Source organism: Aegilops tauschii, chromosome 4 (genome assembly GCF_002575655.3).
Source record: "Aegilops tauschii subsp. strangulata cultivar AL8/78 chromosome 4, Aet v6.0, whole genome shotgun sequence".
In the NCBI taxonomy this organism is placed as follows: domain Eukaryota; kingdom Viridiplantae; phylum Streptophyta; class Magnoliopsida; order Poales; family Poaceae; genus Aegilops; species Aegilops tauschii.
Window position 1 is genome coordinate 55,920,887 of NC_053038.3, and position 20,630 is coordinate 55,941,516.

General features: G+C 46.2%; 2 protein-coding genes across 2 annotated transcripts; one reads left to right on the forward strand and one right to left on the reverse strand.

Annotated features, from left to right (window-relative positions):
- Window positions 1-3,099: 3,099 nt before the first annotated feature.
- On the forward strand, window positions 3,100-5,387 carry LOC109732942 (cyclin-A3-1). Its single transcript, XM_020292155.4, has 8 exons — window positions 3,100-3,613; window positions 3,702-3,934; window positions 4,024-4,099; window positions 4,203-4,279; window positions 4,386-4,419; window positions 4,527-4,676; window positions 4,764-4,898; window positions 4,986-5,387. The coding sequence occupies exons 1-8, from the start codon at window positions 3,278-3,280 to the stop codon at window positions 5,055-5,057; spliced, it is 1,113 nt and encodes a 370-aa protein (XP_020147744.1). The 5' UTR covers window positions 3,100-3,277; the 3' UTR covers window positions 5,058-5,387.
- A 6,914-nt stretch (window positions 5,388-12,301) lies between these two features.
- Window positions 12,302-13,338, reverse strand: LOC109732945 (zinc finger protein 4). The gene has a single exon (XM_020292156.4). It carries the CDS (start codon window positions 13,138-13,140, stop codon window positions 12,460-12,462), a length of 681 nt encoding a protein of 226 aa, XP_020147745.1. The 5' UTR covers window positions 13,141-13,338; the 3' UTR covers window positions 12,302-12,459.
- Between the last annotated feature and the right edge of the window lie 7,292 nt (window positions 13,339-20,630).

Here is a 20,630-nt window from a genome sequence, read left to right on the forward strand (position 1 = left end):
TATCTCTCAATCCCTCCATGGATTCTTGCTAGTTTTGGGGGGAAAAGAGAGAGGAGATCAAGATCCACATTTCCACCAATCACTTTCTCCTCTATGTGAGGGGAACCCCTTGGATCTAGATCTTGGAGTTCTTGGTGTTCTCCTTCTTGCTCTTCCTCTCATTTCCCTCCCTAGCATTAGTTGTTTTGGTGGGATTTGGGAGAGAAGGACTTGGGCACTCCGTGTGTCCTTGCCATTGCATTTGGTGCATAGGTTTGAGTTCTCCACGGTGATACGTGGAAGTTACAAGTTGAGAATCTTATTACTCTTGGGTGCTTGGCACCCTTGAGCTTGTTCCTCTTGGGTGCTTGGGCGCCCTAGACGGTTGGTGGTGTTCGGAGCTCAATCATTGTGGTGTAAAACTCCGGGCAAGCGTCAGGGTCTCCAATTAGGTTGTGGAGATCACCTCGAGCAATTTGACGGGTTCCGGTGACCGCCCCCAAGGGTTGCCAAAGTGTACGGGTTCTGTGACCACCCCCAAGGATTGCCATTTGTACGGGTTCGGTGACCGCCCTCAAGGGTCCCTTAGTGGAATCACGACATCTTGCATTGTGCGAGGGCGTGAGGAGATTACGGTGGCCCTAGTGGCTTCTTGGGGAGCATTGTGCCTCCACACCACTCCAAACGGAGATTAGCATCCGCAAGTGTGTGAACTTGGGATACATCGTCGTCTCCGCGTGCCTCGGTTATCTCTTACCCAAGCCCTTTACTTATGCACTTTACTTTGTGATAGTCATATTGTTTCTTGTCATATATCTTGTTTTCACTTAGTTGTTTATCTTGCTTAGCATAAGTTGTTGATGCAAATAGGTGAGCCTATGTGCTTGATAAATTAACCGCTAGGTTTATTCCGCATTTGTTTAAGCCTAAACCGTAATTATTTTAAAGCGCCTATTCACCCCCTCTAGGCGACATCCTTGATCTTTCACCATTCTCATGTTTTTTTGTAAACAAATACACTCTCACTGGAAGGATGCGTATGGCGTTTGCCTATTTTCATGTCGTTGATTTGACCAACCAAATACATGTTACATGTCATCAAAAGCATATCTGTGGATTCATATGCAGATGGAGTTTAAAACGTATACTTTTCATCATATATAATACAACATATATTTGGCTAGTCATAGTCAAGTTTCCTATGCACATGTCTGGAGAGTAGTAGTTTTTTCATATTATTTTCTTTACGCGAAAAACTGGAACACGTCTATCATTCTTTTGAAAAGAACAAGCACATCCACTCTCGCCTTGAAATGGCTCCATGTTTTGTGCCTGTTCTTTAAAAATGTTGGCAGGAGGATTTTGGAATCCATTTGATAAGGAAGATGCATTACAAGAACTCCTTCAAAAGGAGGAAAGCACTGCAAAAAAGTCAACGAAAAAGGAAGAAGAGGAAAAAGGACTCCGTCGGCACCACCACAAACCCAAGCTCTGCCGTCAATCGTGCACACCATCGGAATCCATCATCGGGATCTCCAAGGTGGTGCCTCCAAGTAGGAACACGATGTTGAGGAGACCGCCGTCACCGGATCTGGCATATCCTAATATTAAGGTTTTCACCCGAAGATCTCACGCCATGAGGTACAAAAGGCAATCGGCTTGAAAATGGTACCACTAAGGAGGAAGACAACATCCGTGGACGCCGTTACTGTTGGCAGCGACATGGTCGATGCAGGATTTCCATTCGAAACCAAGACTTCCCCCAACAATTCCAAGATCCGATGCCACCCAGCGCCATTGGGCAGAACGAGATCAAACACACACTACCAGAAAATGGACCGGTCGCCGCCGCACACAGGAACTCGACGATCACACACCAACTTGCATGTTTACACCGGCGCACACATGACCTGGACGAGCCATGCCGGATCTGGCCATCTTCTACCTCCGTGCGATGAATTGGGCGATAATCTGCACCACATCGTCCATAAAAACCTAAGAGAGAATCGATCTTGACGGCCCACACCGCCACACGATGGAACTCGGTGAAATCCAAGCCAAAACTAAGCGGCCTGCACCACCCGCACAAGAACAGGACTATACGTGTTGGATTTGGTCTCCTCAAGTCTTCTCCAGCACTACACATGTTGGACGACGCTGCAGCTCAAATGAGCTGGACGTGGACACGCCTCCTGAAGGGAGGAAACCACTAACAACGTCTAACACCCCCCACTACTGCCTCCACCAGCCAAACGCTGCAGCAACTAGCGCACGACGCTGCACCGTAGCGCGTTTCCAGTGGCGCCCAACCCTCCATCCACCAGTCGACAGATGACCAGATCTGGCCGCCCGGCAGCTGCGACCCAGCTCCTTCGCCACCCGTGGCCTTCTCGCGTCGATGACACGCGACAAGCCACCAGTCGCCGCCATGGCGCGCCAGACAGCGATCACCCGCGCCTCCGCTTGGCGCAGCTGCCTCATGCAACCCACCTCACGTGCGGTAGAGGGAGAGCCACACGGCCTTTGCACGGCGGCGCGGGAGGGGGGGGATGGAGGTGTGGCGGTGCCCACGTCGCCCGCAGGGAGCGACACGCGTCGACCTCCATGGCTGGTAATTTTGTTCCAAACTCCACATGCCCGCCCCTGATTTCCCCGGTGGCAAAGCTGACTCAGCAAAAGCAAGCACGTCATCGGCATCAGCAGCAGCAGCCAAAAGAGCAGCGAAAAACGACTCCAAAACACGCGCCCGCTGCTGCGCGGGCCCGTCCCGCGCCGGCGCCGGCACGCGCAAATCCCAAAAACGGAAACGAAAACGAAAACGAGCCGCGAATCACACAGCCCGCCTGCGCCACGCCGTACCACTCTCTCAATTAAAAATTAAATCTCTCCCGGACAGACACACCCACACTCAAAACAAAAACGATTCGCGCGCGCTCACTCCTCGCCCGCTCCTCCCTTCCCCGCCTCCGTTCGAAACGATTCAAGTTTCCACGCCCTCCGAAAACAAATTTCCCTCCTAATCCTCCAGATCGGCGAACGAATTTCTAAATCGCTGCGCCGCTTCCCCCCCCCCCCCCCCCCCACCCCCCAAACCTCCGAATCCAAAAGCCAATGGCGGCCTCCTCTCCCTCCATTTCAATCCCCCCCCGCGCCTCCGCCTCCTACATAATCGCCTCTGCCCGAGCCTGCCACACTCCTCCTCCTCTACCTCCGGCCCCTCCTCCACCTACCCTCCGCCGCCGCCCGCCTGCCCCCGCCGCCCCGCCGCGCCCGGAGTCGGAGGAGGAGCAGCCGCGCGATGGCCGACAAGGAGAACTCCGCCTACGCCGCCGCCGCCCCTCGCATGACCCGCGCATCCACCAAGCGCGCCGCCGCCGTCACCGCCGTCGCCGTCGCCGCCAAGCGCAAGCGCGTCGCGCTCAGCGAGATCCCCACGCTCCCCAACGGCGCCCCCCAGCCGCACGCCAAGCCCAAGAAGCCGTCGTCCCAAGTCGCCAAGCCCAAGAAGAGGTCCGTGTCGTCCCTGTCCCTCCCCGCGCCCAAGCCGGCGCCCGACGCGGTCGACGAGACCGGCGACCCGCAGCTCTGCGCTCCGTACGCGTCCGACATCTACTCCTACCTCCGATCCATGGAGGTACGCGCCGTTCTTCCCCGGCCAGATCGGTTTAATCAATTTCCTCGCTCGTCGCTGGGTTCTGACGAGCTGTGTGACTGCGTCACAGGTCCAGGCGAAACGGCGGCCGGCGGCGGATTACATCGAGCGGGTGCAGGTGGACGTCACCCCCAACATGCGCGGCATCCTCGTCGACTGGCTCGTCGAGGTCGCCGAGGAGTACAAGCTCGTCTCCGACACGCTCTACCTCACCGTCTCATACATCGACCGCTTCCTCTCGGCCAACTCCCTCAACCGTCAGAAGCTGCAGCTCCTCGGCGTCTCTGCCATGCTCATTGCCTCGTAAGCCTCCGTTTTGCCCCCATTTCTGTGCAGAGTGTTCAGTTAAATCAAGATATGAGCCTGACTTTAGATCCGTTGCGTGGATCCAGGAAGTATGAGGAGATCAGCCCCCCAAACGTGGAGGACTTCTGCTACATCACTGACAACACCTACATGAAGCAGGAGGTGTGTGTTCTTCTCTTGCTCGCTTGGTTCATCTGTGTTAGATCTTGCAATTGGTCGATGCTAGCTTTAGAGTGCTGATCTGGGTTCTTGTGGGCATGTGCAGCTTGTTAAGATGGAGAGGGATATACTAAACAACCTCAAGTTTGAGATGGGCAATCCTACCGCCAAGACCTTCCTAAGGTATATCACAAACCAAATTATTCTGAATTGCCGTTGCCAACCCTGTTTGTTGTTATGAATCTGTTGCTAAATCTTGTGTTCTGTTTGCTTCCTTCCCTATTTGCAGGATGTTCATCAAATCTGGCCAAGAAGACAAGAAGGTAATGGTCCACTGCTCTCATACTACCTTCGAGCCATACTGCTGTTAAATTGGTTGATGTTCATCATGTGCATTGTTGTCTCACTCAACTCGTGATTTTTTCTGCAGTATCCTAGCCTGTTGCTGGAGTTCATGGGGAGCTATCTCACCGAGCTGAGCCTTTTGGATTATGGCTGTGTCCGGTTCTTGCCATCAGCTGTTGCAGCCTCAGCGGTGTTCGTTGCACGGCTGACCCTTAATCCAGACTCCAACCCTTGGGTATGAAACAGTTCCATGCCATTCAAAGCACCGCTTCTGAACTATCTGCTTTGAGATGTCATCTCATTTTGTTTTGCGTGGTCGCAGAGCAAGAAGTTGCAATCAGTAACCGGGTACAGGGCATCCGAGCTGAAGGACTGCATTACGGCCATACATGACCTGCAGCTCAGCAGGAAAGGGCAATCGTGGAATGCAATCCGGGACAAATACAAGCAGCACAGGGTAAGCATGCATCAGCAGTCCCATTTTACCTACGATCATTTACATGATTCTGCTGTTGGTCTAACTGTGCAATCATCTCTGGAACAGTTCAAGGGTGTATCTTCATTGCTACCTCCTGTTGGGATCCCTGCATCATACTTTGAAGACCTCAAGGAGTAGGTGTTCTTTGGTGGTGCTGCAGTGAGATCAAATCAACACTCTCTGAGGTTTCCTCGAGCGTGATACATGATGAGTGAAGTTCAGGAGTGGCTTTGTCAGTCCGGTTAGGGTAGTCACAGATCCTTAGGTGCTGGCAATGTCATAAACCTCAGCTAGGCGCTTTCGGAGTTAAATTATTACAAATTAGCCTGGTAGAAGGCGAGGCAAGTTGAGACCTGTACCTGTGTATCATACCTATACATTACACTCTGATGCCGTTTTTCTTTCTTAAAAACAACAGTCTAATGCCTTTATTTATTGGGCCAGACCCAGAATTGCAATGTTTGATTACATGGTCTTCATAGGCTCCTTTGCTACTGTTATTTTCTGCTGACATGCTTTGGTGGGTAACTCTAGATCAGAGGCAAAATAAGGTGTACAGATATAAATCTGTTGTCCAGTATGCATTGACTAATTGATCATATTGACACGCATCAATATATTTTCTGTAGTTATTTGAATGGCATACCGCAATGCACTGTTTGTAGAGTCTTGATTATTGTATGCTTTTGTAGCTTGATAAACAGATACCTCAGACTAATGTTGGCCTGAATGTTCTACCCTGAAAATGAACATTGCAAGTATATGAAGTAATATGATGCCTTGTCAAAGCAGCTGTGAAGTTATATGTGTTCATTGGAACCCTTTCTCCAGAGATACCATGACTTTACGGAGGATAGCCATTGGTAACCTCTGCAGTGTTCAGATTTCAGAGTGTGAGTTACAAACGAGAAGAAAGATAGCCATTGGCATGTAGGTCCACCCACGAGTATTGTTATTTTCCACCGACATCTTTGGTGGGTAACTCTAGATCAGAGGCAAAATAAGGTGTACAGAAATAATCTGTTGTCCACTATGGGTTAGCTGATCGATCATACTTATACAGATCAATATATTTCTGTAGTAATTTGAGTGGCATAACTATATTAAAAAAAGAGAGTGCCATACTGCAATGCACTGTGAGCCGAGTCTTGATTAGTCTATGCTTTTGTAGCTTGATAAGCAGGTACTTCAGACTAATGTTGGCCTGAATGTTCTACCCTGAAAACGAACACTGCAAGTATATGAAGTAGTAATATGATGCCTTGTCAAGCAGCCGTGAACCTGTCGTTGATTAGCCTCAGTTGCTGACACATTTCTCCTGATTTTCTTGTTCATTGGTAACATTGTCACCCTTTCTCCAGGGGTACCGTGACTTCAGTGCAGTGTTTATGTTGATTCAGATTTCAGAGTGAGAGTTACAAACGTGAAGAAAGATGGCCATTAGCATGTAGGCCCATCCATGAGTTTTCTACTTGACTCAACGTTTCACCGCTCATGAATATTGCGTTGTGATTGCCTTCAAAATTAAACAAAACTAGAAGGGTTGGGCACGCTTTGCTGCGCCGTTGGTGTTGCTTGGTTTCTTAAAAACATTATTCACTCCATTTTAAAATATAAGATGTATTACATTTTTAAAAAGTCAAACCTTTTTAATTTTGATCAAATTTCTAGAGAAATATATCAAAATCCATAATATCAAATTTGTATAATTAGATTCATCGTGAAGTAAATTTCCATATTTTTTGTTTGATATTGTGGATGTTGACATTTTTTGCTCTAAACTTGGTCAAAGTTAAAGGAATTTGACTTTCCAAAAAACTAATACCCCTTATATTTTCAAACTGATGAAATATTTAGTTTGACGGAGCGGGGTGATGATGGAGCGTGTTTTATCTCTTTTATAGTTCGATGATTTGGTGGGCCTTTCTTGATGTGATTTTGTGTTATCCGCTAAGAAACCCATATTTACGTGAGGAAATTTCTGCGTCGGTAGTTACATGTACTATATTAGTGCTATAGTATCACATGATGGCGTTTCTTTTTTCTAAGTGATGGGAGGATATGCGGGATTGATATGTTTTTATAGGTCGCTTATTGCTGATTGATTTGGAAAATGATTGACCCGATCAAAACCGTAAACCAAATCCATAATTGAATACCTCAATCGCATTGAAGAGCTTTAAAATTAGGGAACAATAGTGAATTAAAATAACTAAATGGGAGAGTTCCTTAGAAAATTGTTGACACAGTCAAAATTGAGTAACACAATTTGAATTGAAGGCCTCAATTAATTGTGAGGCCTTAAAAATTAGGAAGCATAATACATAATATAAAAGAATTAGGAGAGCTTTGAGAAATTGTTGATCATGTCAAAATCGGGTGACACAATTTCAATCGGAGACCTCAATTGACTGTGAGCCTTTTAAAATTTGAAAGCTTAGTGTTAAAGAGGACGGGTACCCGATACAGCAAAGCCTCAGATAGTCAGATAGTAGCAAAAATAGGGTAGGAGCCGTGGCGCCTATCATACTGAAGATTATTGGATTCTGAATATGTATTAGGGCCTCGAAGGGCCGTTTATATAAGATACAAAACTTGGGGGCCAAGGATAGTAGAGATAGATTACAACTTGAACTACCAAATATACATAAACCGAATATATACTCTAATAACCCCCGCAGTGTCAACATCAGGTGTAACGATGTTGAGACTGGAGCGAATGCCAGTGAATGCTGCAGTGGGGAGCCCCTTGGTGAAAATATCAGCAAATTGCGCAGTGGTAGGAACATGAAGCACACGGACCTCGCCAAGAGCCACTTTTTCACGAACAAAATGAATATCAATCTCGATGTGTTTGGTGCGGCGATGCTGAACAGGATTGGACGCCATGTAGACTGCAGAAATATTGTCACAATAAACAACTGTTGCACGCTCGATTGGTCGATGAAGCTCAACCAGAAGCTGACGGAGCCACACCGCCTCGGCCACAGAATGAGCAACAGACCGATATTCAGCTTCTGCAAAAGATCTGGAAACTGTATCCTGCCTTTTATAAGACCAAGAAACAAGATTGTCACCCAAATAAACACAAAAGCCGGATGTAGATCGTCGAGTATCTGGACAACCCGCCCAGTCTGCATCAGAATAAACTGTCAAGCTTGTTGGAGAGGAAGAGTTAAGAAGGAGACCATGATCAATAGTACCTTTGAGATACCGAAGTATTCTCTTGACATGAGAAAAATAAGGAACACGGGGATCATGCATATATAAGCACGCTTGTTGAACATAATAAGATATATCAGGACGAGTGAGAGTGGAATATTGGAGAGCACCAATGATACTGCGATATAGAGTAGGATCAGAAAAAAGTTCACCGTCGGCCGACAACTTGGTACCAACGTCGACCGGCGTACGACAGGGTTGACAGTCAGTCATCCCCGCACGAGAGAGCAAGTCAAGAAGATACTGGCGTTGAGAGACAAAGAGTGTAGATGAAGTGCGAGAGACAGTGATCCCAAGAAAGTGATGAAGAGGACCAAGGTCAGTCATGGAAAATTCATGATTAAGAGAAGAGATAATATGTTGTATAAAGGAATCAGAAGAGGCAGTGAGAATTATATCGCCAACATATAGTAGAAGATATGCAATATGAGAGGAGGAACGAAAAATAAAGAGAGATGAATCGGATTTAGATGAGGTAAAACCTAATGTGTGAATGAAGGTGGTGAAGCGATGAAACCGTGCACGAGGAACTCTGATACCATGAAGATTATTGGATTCTGAACATGTATTAGGACCTCGAAGGGCTGTTTATATAAGATACAAAATTTGGGGGCCAAGGATAGTAGAGACAGATTACAACTTAAACTACCAAATATACATAAACCGAATATATACTCTAATACATACCTTAAGCCGGTCATGAGTATTGAGTAGTCCTACCTCCTTCCTTCCTGGAACCACCGGCGGCGGCTGGGAACTGGGCGGCGGCGTACCGAGAATCTTTTTTGTTTTCTGGACTGAAGAGAGTCTTTTTTTTGAGACAATGAAGAGAGTCTATTTCTACGTGTGTAAAGGTGCTGGGCCGTGGGCCCATTCTACTATTGTAAGTGGGGCATGGGCCACTCACTGAGAATCAGGGACAAACGCTCAAGCGTCCTTTGATTGGCCTGGTCAATGTACCGATCGGGTTCGAGCCTATTTTCTTTTCCCTCACGGATGTGTCGATCTATCCGTTTTTTTGCTTCAATTTTTTTTTTTTGCGTTTTCTTCCACGGTTTTATTTCAAAATGTTCACAAAATAAGAAACAAAATATTATCGTTTTCACTAATTTTAAAAATGTTCTCAATTCTGGGAGAATATTCACAATTTTTAAAATGTCCACTTTAAAAAATATATTCATGATTTCATTAAATTTTTACAAAACCAGAGTATGAACCCTTAAAACTAAAAAACCAGGACAAAATCGATAGAAACCGATACACAGTAGCACTGAAACCAGCAACGAGCGATAATGCTTGGCCGACCTATATAGCGATCGCTTTATGCATCATCCCAATATTCTGACTCAGAGGGTAGTTACAACCGACCTTGTCCAATAGCTCATCTAGTAACCTAAATTAACACACACGGTGTGCCTTTAGTCCTCTGTGTCCCATGCCTGTTCCGACGGTGTGCCTTTAGCAACCAGCGGGTAACGCGTGGAGGTTGGTCTTAGTCGGTTGAATCTTCAATTTGACCGTGTGATGTGTTGGTTTTCCTCTTGGATGGAGTTTCCCTCTATCCGGAGGAATGTTCCTTCGCAAGCTGTCATGACCAAGGTGAATTTATCGACATCAGATACAGACAACCTGGGTGGTTCAAGAGGCTTCAAAACTTCAAGAATGATTCCCTGGGTGGAGTCCTCAAGGCGGTGCTGGTGGATCCTTTCTGCGGCAGCACTGTTTTGGTGCAGATTGACCTCATCGCCGACTGCTCGCGGGTGGTGGGGAGTTTTGTTTTTATATCTTGCAGGGTCTTCATTTTAAAACTGCATCAAGGGGGTCGTTATGTTTTTAATCTACATCAAGTAGCTGTTTTGTAAAATAAATAAATTGATAAGGGTATCAAGTTCTTGGGGTTATCAAGGTATCGATAGCTAAGGGATCACTTCACAAATTTAATGATATGCGAAAACTCCATATTACTGGGCAATAACTAAAATGTTTAACTTTAACACAACCATCAACAGTTTTATGCGAGAGTGCACACACAGTTTTTATACTAGATGACACCTTCACACATTGTTGCGGGAACCTTGTTAAAATAAATGTGCAAATATGTGTTATAAAAACAACTGGAGCTAATGCAAAACTAAATGTAAGAGTGTTCCCGGTTTATATTTTAAAAATAAAAAAACATATGAAGCATATGACAAAATGACGTATAAAAAAAGGAAAACTTTCGAATTAAAGTTAACATAATATCATCCGTTTAACAAAATGTGAGGAATAAAGTACATACATTTGCTTCAAGTGTCCAACATATACACCATCCCTGATCATATGAAAATTAATGCAAACAATTTAACTTATGTCTCGCACGAGGTAGTATGGGTGCATGGACGAGTGAGGACTTTTGGCGGGCGACCTTCATGGAGGTGGATATTTTAAAAATTCAATAATTATATTTTGGAGTTTCAAAGAATTCTGAAAAAAATTCTACACATTCATATGGACGTATTCTACATGTGTATAAAATCTCACAATGAAATACATTATGGTGAGAGCTACACAAAAAAGAGAAAAACGTGCATTTCTAAAAGTGAACAGTGCTTGCACTGTTCATCAGTTTGAAAACCGCGATTTGTCTTTTTTGTGTAGCTCTCATCATAATGTATTTCATCTTCAACATTTACACACATGCAGAATACATCCATGTTAACATGTCTTTTTTTTATTTTATTTTGAAAATTTAAAATATATTTTTCAATTTTTTCAAAATACCCACCTCCATGGAGGTCGACTGCCGTTGCCATTTTGCGTGCATGGACAGATTAGTTAAAAAGACTTATAGTTACATATACGACTTGCTGATGTGGCATAGCCCATGAAAAGAGCAAATAGATAGTGAGCTATAGTTATTTAGCAATAGAGGATGCCCCAAAGAAGCAAAAACAGAGACCGACTCTTCCTGGCTCTTGTGCCGCGTCGGTTAAGCATAGTGAGGGGACGTTGCTGGCTGAATTGTCAAGTCCAACTTTAAATAAAAACACTAACGTCCACACGTGTAGCAACATTATAACTTGTCCACAAGTCTGGATCACCATTTAGTTAAGTTTACATAAATCTTGACACATTGAGGTAGTTTTTGCGTGTCACGTAGGACAAGGCCGGTGTGTGGGCGTTGGAGAGGTCGTCCACACGCCTCACAGCACGCGGTTGCCAGCTGCGCTGTGTGGGCGAACTAGTTTCTGCTCACACAGCCACCACCTAGTCCACGCGCGTGTGGGCGAACTGCTTTTCGCCCACACGACAGTCGTACATTGTTGGAAGACAACTGCAGTTGCGCGTACATGGCAACTAAGTAAATACACATGGCAACTATGATTCGTTTGCTAGACGGCAACTGCAGTTGCACGTACGTGGCAATCAGGTAAACATACATGACAATTGTGATTAACCACACGTGGCAACTAGGTAAACACACATGTCAACTATTGTTTGACCATATGTAGCAAGTAGTTAATCACACACGACAACTATGGTTTGATTACACATGGCAACTACCATAAATTAAACATGGCAACTACAGTTAACCAAAACAAAGAGAGTTGCCATGCTTTTACAACCATATTTGCCATCCCGGATAACTACATCTGCCATCCCGGATGGCAACTAAATCGTCATCCCGCGGGTACTTATTATAGCTGCGCCAGAACGTGTGGTCATATTTGCTTCGTGCCACACACGCGGGGTGAGGATGAGTAATACTTATTGGGCGTGTGGCACGAAGTAGCTGTGCCCACACGTGTGGGCAATTCTACTGTTCGCCGATACACAGCCCACATGGGCTGCCCCCTGCTCATGCTACACACGGTGTGTGGGCAAATGCCTATTATGCCACACGTGTGGTGGATATCGACGTCCCTTTAAAACTAGTCAAGAAAACATTACTAACTACTACTCCCTCGGTTCCAAAATAGATGACCCAACTTTGTACTAAGTTGGGTCATTTATTTTGGAATGGAGGGAGTAGTAGTAAACTTTTGTAAGACTTTTTATGTCACTATACAGGGAGTACATGTTTTCGTATCCGGCAGAAGAATAACATTTTTTAAACGACTACTGGTTTTCGGTGAAAATGTCTGAAGATGCATGTAGGCTTAACTGACGACAGGTCATTTCTTCCTTGAATAACTATTTAGAAGAACAAGCGCAAGCTCGAGAATTGTACATTCGATATTATATATTACTTGGCCAAATCAAATTAATTAACAGAAGAAGCTAGCTAACTCTACGCACGTCTACGATCACCATCTACTTATGATCTATCACCGATTCACAGCCGAAGGCTCAAATCCATCTTCTTAGTTTGCTCTGGCAGCAGCTGCTGCTCCGAGGAAGGTGGCTCCGTCTGCGTCCTCATCCTGAAGCTCCCCGGCCACGACGTGGAGCCGAGCACCTCCTCGTAGACGAGCGGCGGCCAGGGGCCAACCACGCCGTCGTGGAGCCTCGGCGCCGTGGCCTCTTGCCGGGCCGGCTTGTGGACCGCCGAGCCCGCCGGGTTGACCCTGAGGGCGCGCACGATCGCGGCGTGCGCCTCGAGCGGCAGGCCGGCCATGACCATCCGCTGGTGGTGCGCGTGGTGGTAGGACAGCGACGACGACCGCTTGGCCGCGCTGCGCTCCCGCTTGTGCGCGTTCTGGTGCCCGCCCAGCGCCTGCGAGCTGAAGAACTTCCTCATGCAGAAGTTGCACGAGAACACCTTGTGGGGCGTCGTCGGCGCCGCCGCGGCAGCCGGAGGCGGCGGTGGCGGCTGCTCCTGCCTGTGCTTGGCCGCCGGCTCTTCGTCCGAGCACGACGAGGGGTCCTCCGCCGCCGCCGGCTGCGAGCCGTTCACGCCTAGCGTGAGGTCGAGCCACGTCGCCGCGTCGCCCTGCTGCTCGCCGGCGGGGGTAAGCAGCCGCGCCGGGCTCGCGCTCACCGCCTCATCCGTTTGCTCCATGTCCCGATCCTGCATGCAACCAGCCAGAAGCTTAGCGTTTCTTGGGTCTTCCTGTCGACGGCGACCCTGTGCTCAGTTTTTTGGCGCAGGGCACGCACTAGTGCCAGCCGCGATAGCTCTGGCTGTGCTGTGTGTCTCTGGCGTGGCGCCTGCTTCCGGCTCGCGGCGGGTGCTTTATAGAGGGGATCCGGCATCCGGGACAAGGCCTGTGGATGGTCTTTGTGAGGAATCCAATCAGGTCTGAGCATTAGACAACTCTAATCTCTCTTCCACTTGCATGTAATATCTCTTCTTTCTTCTTCCTTTCACATCAGTATCTGGAGCCGTGGCAGTGCGTGCTCACGTCACCTTCTCCTAGTCCTATGCTTGCGATGCCCACCTGGGCACCTTCCATTGCTAGGTAGCATCTAGGTAGGTTCATGCTGCTGCTAGGGTAGCCATGTAGGAGTACGTACGTAGGTACATACGCTCGTAGTGTCTTTGTGGTCGATTGATCGAGTCGTGAGTTGTTGTGACCGCGCCACTGTAGCTAGCGGCCTAGCGCTGCCTTTTACTTTCATGCATGCGCTTGGTGTGGAGTTTCGGCGTCAAGGTTGCTTGGTTTCGGTGGGTAGGTGTCGCTTGACTAGCGGTGCATGGGGTGATCTTCTTCTGATGTGATGATATAAAGGATTTACAACGTCTGGTTGTTCTGGACTTCACGGTTTCAGATGCCTAATCAGGATAACTTCCGATGCGATCGGACCTCCGGATATTGAGATGATGGGGTTTAGGCCTCGAGATTCGACAAGATAAGCCATCCGGGGTAATCTCTTCCAACGCATTAGCATGAAGTAAGGAGTACCCAAAGTACCACGCAATGACACAACTGATGGCACCCCGCTCTGGTTGCATAGCGTTTACGCCAATTAAACCACGGTGATTTGATTGCTGGGCCATGTGACGTGGTCGATTTTGTGTAACCGTCGACACTCTTTTATAGATTTCTTCAGTAGTTTTCATTAGACTAGTTATAGTGGGGAGTAAGAACATACGGGGCAAACCGTGGTTCTGCAAATTTCGTTTACGGTCCTGTAAACGAAATTTGCAGTATGACGGACGCCAAGAAAAAACATATCCCGCGAACACAAACGACATATTTAAGCTAGCGGTTCGCGCCACATATTACACCATCGGAGTTCATGCGAAAACATAGTTCATACTAGCATAAAACGGAATTAAACCTAGATCTACGCACAATCGTCATCGCCGTCCTTCTTGACGCCGAGGTGGTATTCCATCATCGAGTTGGACAACACGAAGGCGTGGTCGTACTCCTCCTTCAACGCCGGCACCCGCGCTGCTGCAGCTTCGTCTCCGGCGACGGCCGCCTCCTTCGCGTCGAACCACGCGCGCTCCACAACCCGAAGATGCTTGAGCGCGGGGGAGAAGTCCAGCCTGTCGAAGTTGGTCCAGGCCCGTGCTCCAGCGCCGCGGGAGAGGGCGCATCGCTTCCGCGCCTGCTCCTTGCGCCACTCCTCCACCGACGGGTGGAGGGAGGAGCTCCTGGCCTCATCGTCGTTATAGCACTTGTGAGACGGCTCGCCGCGGCGGCCGCCGAGCCCCCCCTCGGCCACCCCTTCCGTCACCCGCGCACGACATCAGGGCTCGGTTCCGGTGGCTACGCACGCCACAAATGGCTGCCGGAGGAGTGGAGATTTGTCGCCGGAGAAAAGGATTTGCGGAGGAGGAGGCTAGAGGAAATGAAGGGCACGAACCTTACAATCCTCTCGCTCTGGTATATATTGCGGATTCGGGGCGGTTTACGGGACGAGCCGTTTTATAGGACCTGTTCGTTTTTTTGCGCGTGCTCTAAATCTGCCGGGAAATACGACTCGACGAGCTTTTACGGGATCTGCTAGAGACGCTCTAACCTAAACTCGTAACATGCACCTTTACAGTGGGTAGTAACACATGTGTGGTATCATGCAATATTTTATTTATTCAGATGTAGACTCATTTTACTTTGTGGTGCGTTACGGTAACATATTATGTTACCACAAACATCTTTCTCCTCATTAACTACTTGCCACGTAAGTAAACTTGTCTTGGAATGCGTCATGTTAATAGCTAAGTTACTCCCACTATGACCATCCTTAGCATTTATCTTTGATATGCATAATGTGGAGATAATCAAGCCAATTATATAATCCGTCAAGCCACATATTTACTTACCATAGCAGCTCCATCATTCCTATAGCTCATTCATCAAGAATGGCCTCGATCTTCACAAGCTTCTCGTTGTTCACATGCCCAGCTTTCAACAATTCACCTATAATAAATTCCAACTTTTTCTTCTGCCCCTTTAGCCAATCCCTATCTTATTTGATCTCTTCTTTCTCCTTCTTCGGGTTCCTAATATTATTTGCTTGAGAGATCTAAATGCACTTCAGCTCCTTATAATCAATATTTAGCTTCTTCATTCCCTTGTCAACCTCCATTAGCCCTCTCTATCTCTTCCTTCTTCTTCAGCTCAATATCATCCTTTGATGTCTTTTGGTAGTTAATCTCCTGCACCTGTCTCTACCGCCAATCAACTAGCTTGCTCACATCATCAACAAGGTCTAAAGGCTCACTTGCTCATTATCCTTATTAAGCTTGCTCACCTCTCTCTCATGAGCATGTTGATCAGTCATCCTACTATCGTTGATCTCATGAAACATTTCCTAGATCTTAAGAAGGCAGCTCTGCATCATGACGATCAAGGGGCATCAACTCACTCCACAACTCCAAAGTTGACACCTCCTTCAACATACAAGTTCAAATTTGAGCACAACTTAATACAAGTACTTTCCTAATGGATACTACCAATTAAAAGTACTGCGAGCACCTCTAGCATTCATTACCTTTCTAAATTTATTATTGATTACTTTTATAATCTATCACATGCAGTTACTTAGTACTTTGTTGATAACTTTACTAATTTGTTACTACCAACTACAAGTAAACTGAGCACCCCTACCATATAATGAACTAGTTTAAACACTACTGACAACACCAATCTTACTGCAAAATGTTCATTCATATTCAATAATCTTCAGTTTGTAAACTACCTATGCTAGAATAGTGCAGCTCATTCAGTAATGCACCGGTTCAACAGTTATTAAATAAACCAGTATCCCGCAAATTCACTTACATGTGCACACTAGCTCTACAAATTCAGGCAAACTGGTGCAGTTACATGTGCACACTCTGGAAAGAAGGGTACACACAGAAGTTCTACTAGAACCTCCTACCATAGAAGGTCTGTGGGGAATTACTCACACATCATCGGAGATGCAGCAAGGTTGATGTAGAAGCCCTCCGTGATCGATTCCCCCTTCGGCATAGTGCCGACGAAGGCCTCCAGATGGGATCACGGAAGAACAGAGGCTTGCGGCGGCGGAATAATTGTTTCAGGTCTCGCTCTGGTGGTTTCTGAAATTTAGGGAATTTATGAAGTTGGAATTAAGTCAAACGGAGCTATGAGGGGCCACAAGCTCAGGCGCCGCCCGCCGCCCCAAGGAGGGGGCGCGCCGTGTGAGCTTGTGCCCCTCTCGTACATCTTCTGACTACCTCCCGAAGCTTCCGCGGTTCCTTCTGGTCCAGAAAAAATCACCGTAAAATTTTATTGCGTTTAGACTTTGTTTGGTATTGTTTTTTCGAGAAACAATAAAATAGGCAAAAACAGAAACTGGCAATGGGTACTAGGTTAATAGGTTAGTTCCTTAAAATGATATAAAATTGCATATAAAACATACAAGATTGATAATATAAGAGTCAATTACACCGGTGGTGCTTGAACTTGGCGTAAACGGTCACTTTGGTGCTAGAACTTGTGACATACATTGAACTGGTGCAATAACTTGGCTCGGGTGTGCAAATACAGTGCTAACCGCACTTGGATACGAAATCAACGCTGACTTGGCTGCCAGCGTGGCGTGGGGCCCTTTGTCAAAGACTAGAAGTGCGTGGCCTTTTTTTTCTTTTTGCAGAAAAACCTCGATATTTTTTATTTCTCACAAAAAAGACCCTGTCCACGTGGTAGATGGTATTTTATTTTGTTTGCTGTATGACAGGTGAGTCCGGACGTGAAAATTAAAAGGAAAAATGTTTTTTTGGCGGGAATTAAAAGGGAATATGTTAGACTCCTACACTCCAACACGTGACCTTTTTTTTTAGAATTCAACACGACGACCTACTGTTAGGGCGCTCGTGCTCATAGCCACAGCATCAATTACATTCGGATGTCTAACAAGGATAACAACTGTTAATGTAGTATAAGGAAGATACATGTGGGGCTTAAATTGGCTGCAGATAGTGCAGCCCATTTGCACGCGCTAATTCTTTTTGAAATATTTGTGAAATGTAAGTAATTAAAATAATGTTCAAATATTTATTTTTTATAAATGTTAGACATACAAACAATGATTAGTAGATAAAAATATTTAAACATACACACATCTATTATATAAAATTGTTTATTAAATATGGACATTTAAAATGTTTATTTAATAGAAAAATATACATGTGCTGCTTATATTTAATATTCAAATTGATGAATACAAAAATTTATCTGAAGTTGTGAAGACTGAATGGTGTAGCAGCCAGACTGTGACATGGGCAAGGGTCGCACGTTCGAGACGTGGAGGCCTCCGTTTTTTCTTGTTAATAATTCTCAGTATGTACACACGGGGCCCACTGGCTATAGAGTCGAAAAAAAAATGAAATGCTATCTTCCAACGTTGACAGGGCCTTTTTGTGGAAAAATAATAATTCAAGGGGGTTTATGCAAAAAAACTGGCCACACGCCCTCCTGTCTACCTTCGGGTCACTGACGGCGGGACCCATGCCATGTTGGCGCGCCTAATCAGCGGCTCGGGCGTACACAGCCAAGGTTTGCACCGTATTTGCACGTCCGAGCCAACTTGTTACACCAGTTCGATGTATGCCGCAAGTTCTAGCACCAAAGTGACCGTTTGCGCCAAGTTCAAGCACCACCGGTGTAATTGACTCATAATATAATAGCATGAAACAAAAAAAATTTATAGATACGTTGGAGATGCATCAACCATCGTGGCCGAACTCCGGCTTTCGGAATGATGCCGACGTGGCCGCAGTTTCGGCGCCTTTTGCTCCTCGTGGGTGCTCTATGCCATCATGGTCATCCGTCGGTTTCGTTTTCGATGAAACAAAGCTCGGCGGTGGCCTTATTCATCCACAAACTTCCGACACCAGCGGGAAAGATATGCGGCGATTCCGGCTGGCGAGCGGATCTATTGTGGGCCAAGAGGTCGTCGGGGTTGCGGGGTGTCGGTGTCTGTGCACGGTGGCCGAGGGGTGGTGAGAGGGAAGAAAAGTGGCGGAGGCGGGGCACGGGTGGAGGCCGTTGAGTGAGAGGGAGCATCAACCCGAAGAGAATATTTTGCTGAGAAAAATTCTCTTCGGCCGCTCAATAATGAGAGGTGGCGAAGGCATCTCCTAAAAAAATGAGCAGCTAAATCCAAAAAGAGTTTGGCTAACTCCTCAAAAGGGAATGTTTTGAGGAATTAAGCCCTTTTAGGAGTTCGGCTAGAGATGCCCTTAGTATATAATAGATTCTTATCTATCAGCATGCTATGACTCTGGTCTTTGCTACAACATCCGGACTGTCCGGGGTCATTTACATGCGAGTAACAAGAAGTTGGAGGAAGTTACGAGAGACTTTGATTACATTAGTTTAGCAATTTGATTTTGTAATATCAGAGTTTTCAATATTTAGTACCGTGTTATTTTTATCTTAAACTTTTAAATTGTCAATATCTTATCCCATTAATTATAAAAAAGACTTCTCAGTGAGAAACTAATCCATCGAGTTATTGCGAGACTAAATCTTTATTACTTAACCAAGCCAACAACCTTGTTTACAGGCGAGAGACTTTGATTACGTTCAGTTTAGCTATTTTATTTTATAATAATATCAGAGTTTTCAATATTTAGTACCGTGTTATTTTTATCTTAAACTTTTGAATTGCAATTTTTTTATTCCATTAATTATAAAAAAGACTTTTCACTGAGAAACTAAATCCATCGAGTTATTGCGAGACTAAATCTTTATGACTAAACCAAGCCAACAACCTTGTTTATGCACTCATTCTGTACTGTCGACCCCTCAAGTGTCAACACTGGAATTCTATAGTTGTGAACAATGGTGTGGTCAGGACTCTGGATTTTCAGCAAATGGCCCCGTAGGCACCGCATCGTCGCATCTGGCTCTTCCGAATAGTTTTGTCAATAGTGGGAAACTATTGTTGTCACAGTGCACTGATAGAGGACCAGCTCAGCTGCACCTTTTCTTTTAGGTGGTATTCCGTTGCACTCTTTTGCTTGCCATCCTTTTGTGAAAGTGTGAGATGATGTATGTTAGCATTGGTGCAAGATAGATAGGGAGCCTCTCTCTTTACACTTGATCCTGAGTCAACTTGATGATAGAAAAGGAGAGGCACCTGGCCTCCTCCCACACAGCTAGCCATATCTGCAGGGGGCAGTTCCAACATGAGTCCCTTTCGGCGAGATTTCCAGATCTACATGCATTTTCTCAAGCACAATCGATCAGGGCCCCCATTGGCATCTCCTCCTGCTATTGCAAATTCATCCTTTGCTTCTACTTGTCTTGTCCTGCAAAAAGTACAGATAAACAACTTTGGCTTCCATTGGAGCACGCATGTTTTGTTTGTGGTCCTGCCACAAGTGGTGGTGTAATCATGTTTCTTAGGTATGGAGTAGTTCTCAAATCATAAACTCAGTTATTGTGTTGACCTGTGTGTGTGTTCTGAGAACCCTGACGAGGCCCATTAATAATCTGAACAAGATCTTGGGAAATCCTACTTGTGCAGCTGTTCTTTCCTTCGTGGAGACGGCAATATGGCACAGAATTGTCAACATGATTTGACAGCCGGAAGGTGGCCATTGTGACAAATGTGCAATCAGGAACATGTAGTTTACCCTGTTAGGGAGAGGCTCCGTGGTGGTGTCACTTCAGTGTGACAGCAGCTGCTCCCTGAATCTTGTACTTGCAGCAACCAGCCTGAGTTGTAGTTCAGTTATTGTTTTGACCTTATCCCGGTAACTTCAGACTGAATGTGACAGACAGAGATGAGAGATCAGACCAGCTTTTCACCATCAGGTTAATTCTTCCTTAATAGTAAAAGTGAAACTTCCCAGCCAGATGGAGATGGGACAAGATAACTACTAGAAGCCGGACATGTGATAAATGAGCAGTGGTCTTCCTAATTGGAATCACAAGCGAATGGGATTAGTTCCATCTCCAACTCCAAGTCCAAAAGGCAGCTGCTTTTTCCTGTTGGGAGTTCCCGGTGATGGCTACGCCTGTCTGCCACTCTGCTTGCCGCTCCTGCAGGATCAATGACCCATGGCACGGTTGAGAGGCCGGGGTGCTTGCTTACAAGGTGGCTTCTCTTTCCCTTTTACGAGAACTGAAAGGCGGT

Excerpts from the sequence above, each read along its gene's own strand:
- LOC109732942 (XM_020292155.4), top strand. The coding sequence starts at position 3,278 with ATGGCCGACAAGGAGAACTCCGCCTACGCCGCCGCCGCCCCTCGCATG. Across the intron at positions 4,100-4,202 it reads ACACCTACATGAAGCAGGAG|CTTGTTAAGATGGAGAGGGA; the intron begins GTGTGTGTTCTT and ends GGGCATGTGCAG. Across the intron at positions 4,280-4,385 it reads ACCGCCAAGACCTTCCTAAG|GATGTTCATCAAATCTGGCC; the intron begins GTATATCACAAA and ends CCCTATTTGCAG.
- LOC109732945 (XM_020292156.4), bottom strand. The coding sequence starts at position 13,140 with ATGCAGGATCGGGACATGGAGCAAACGGATGAGGCGGTGAGCGCGAGC.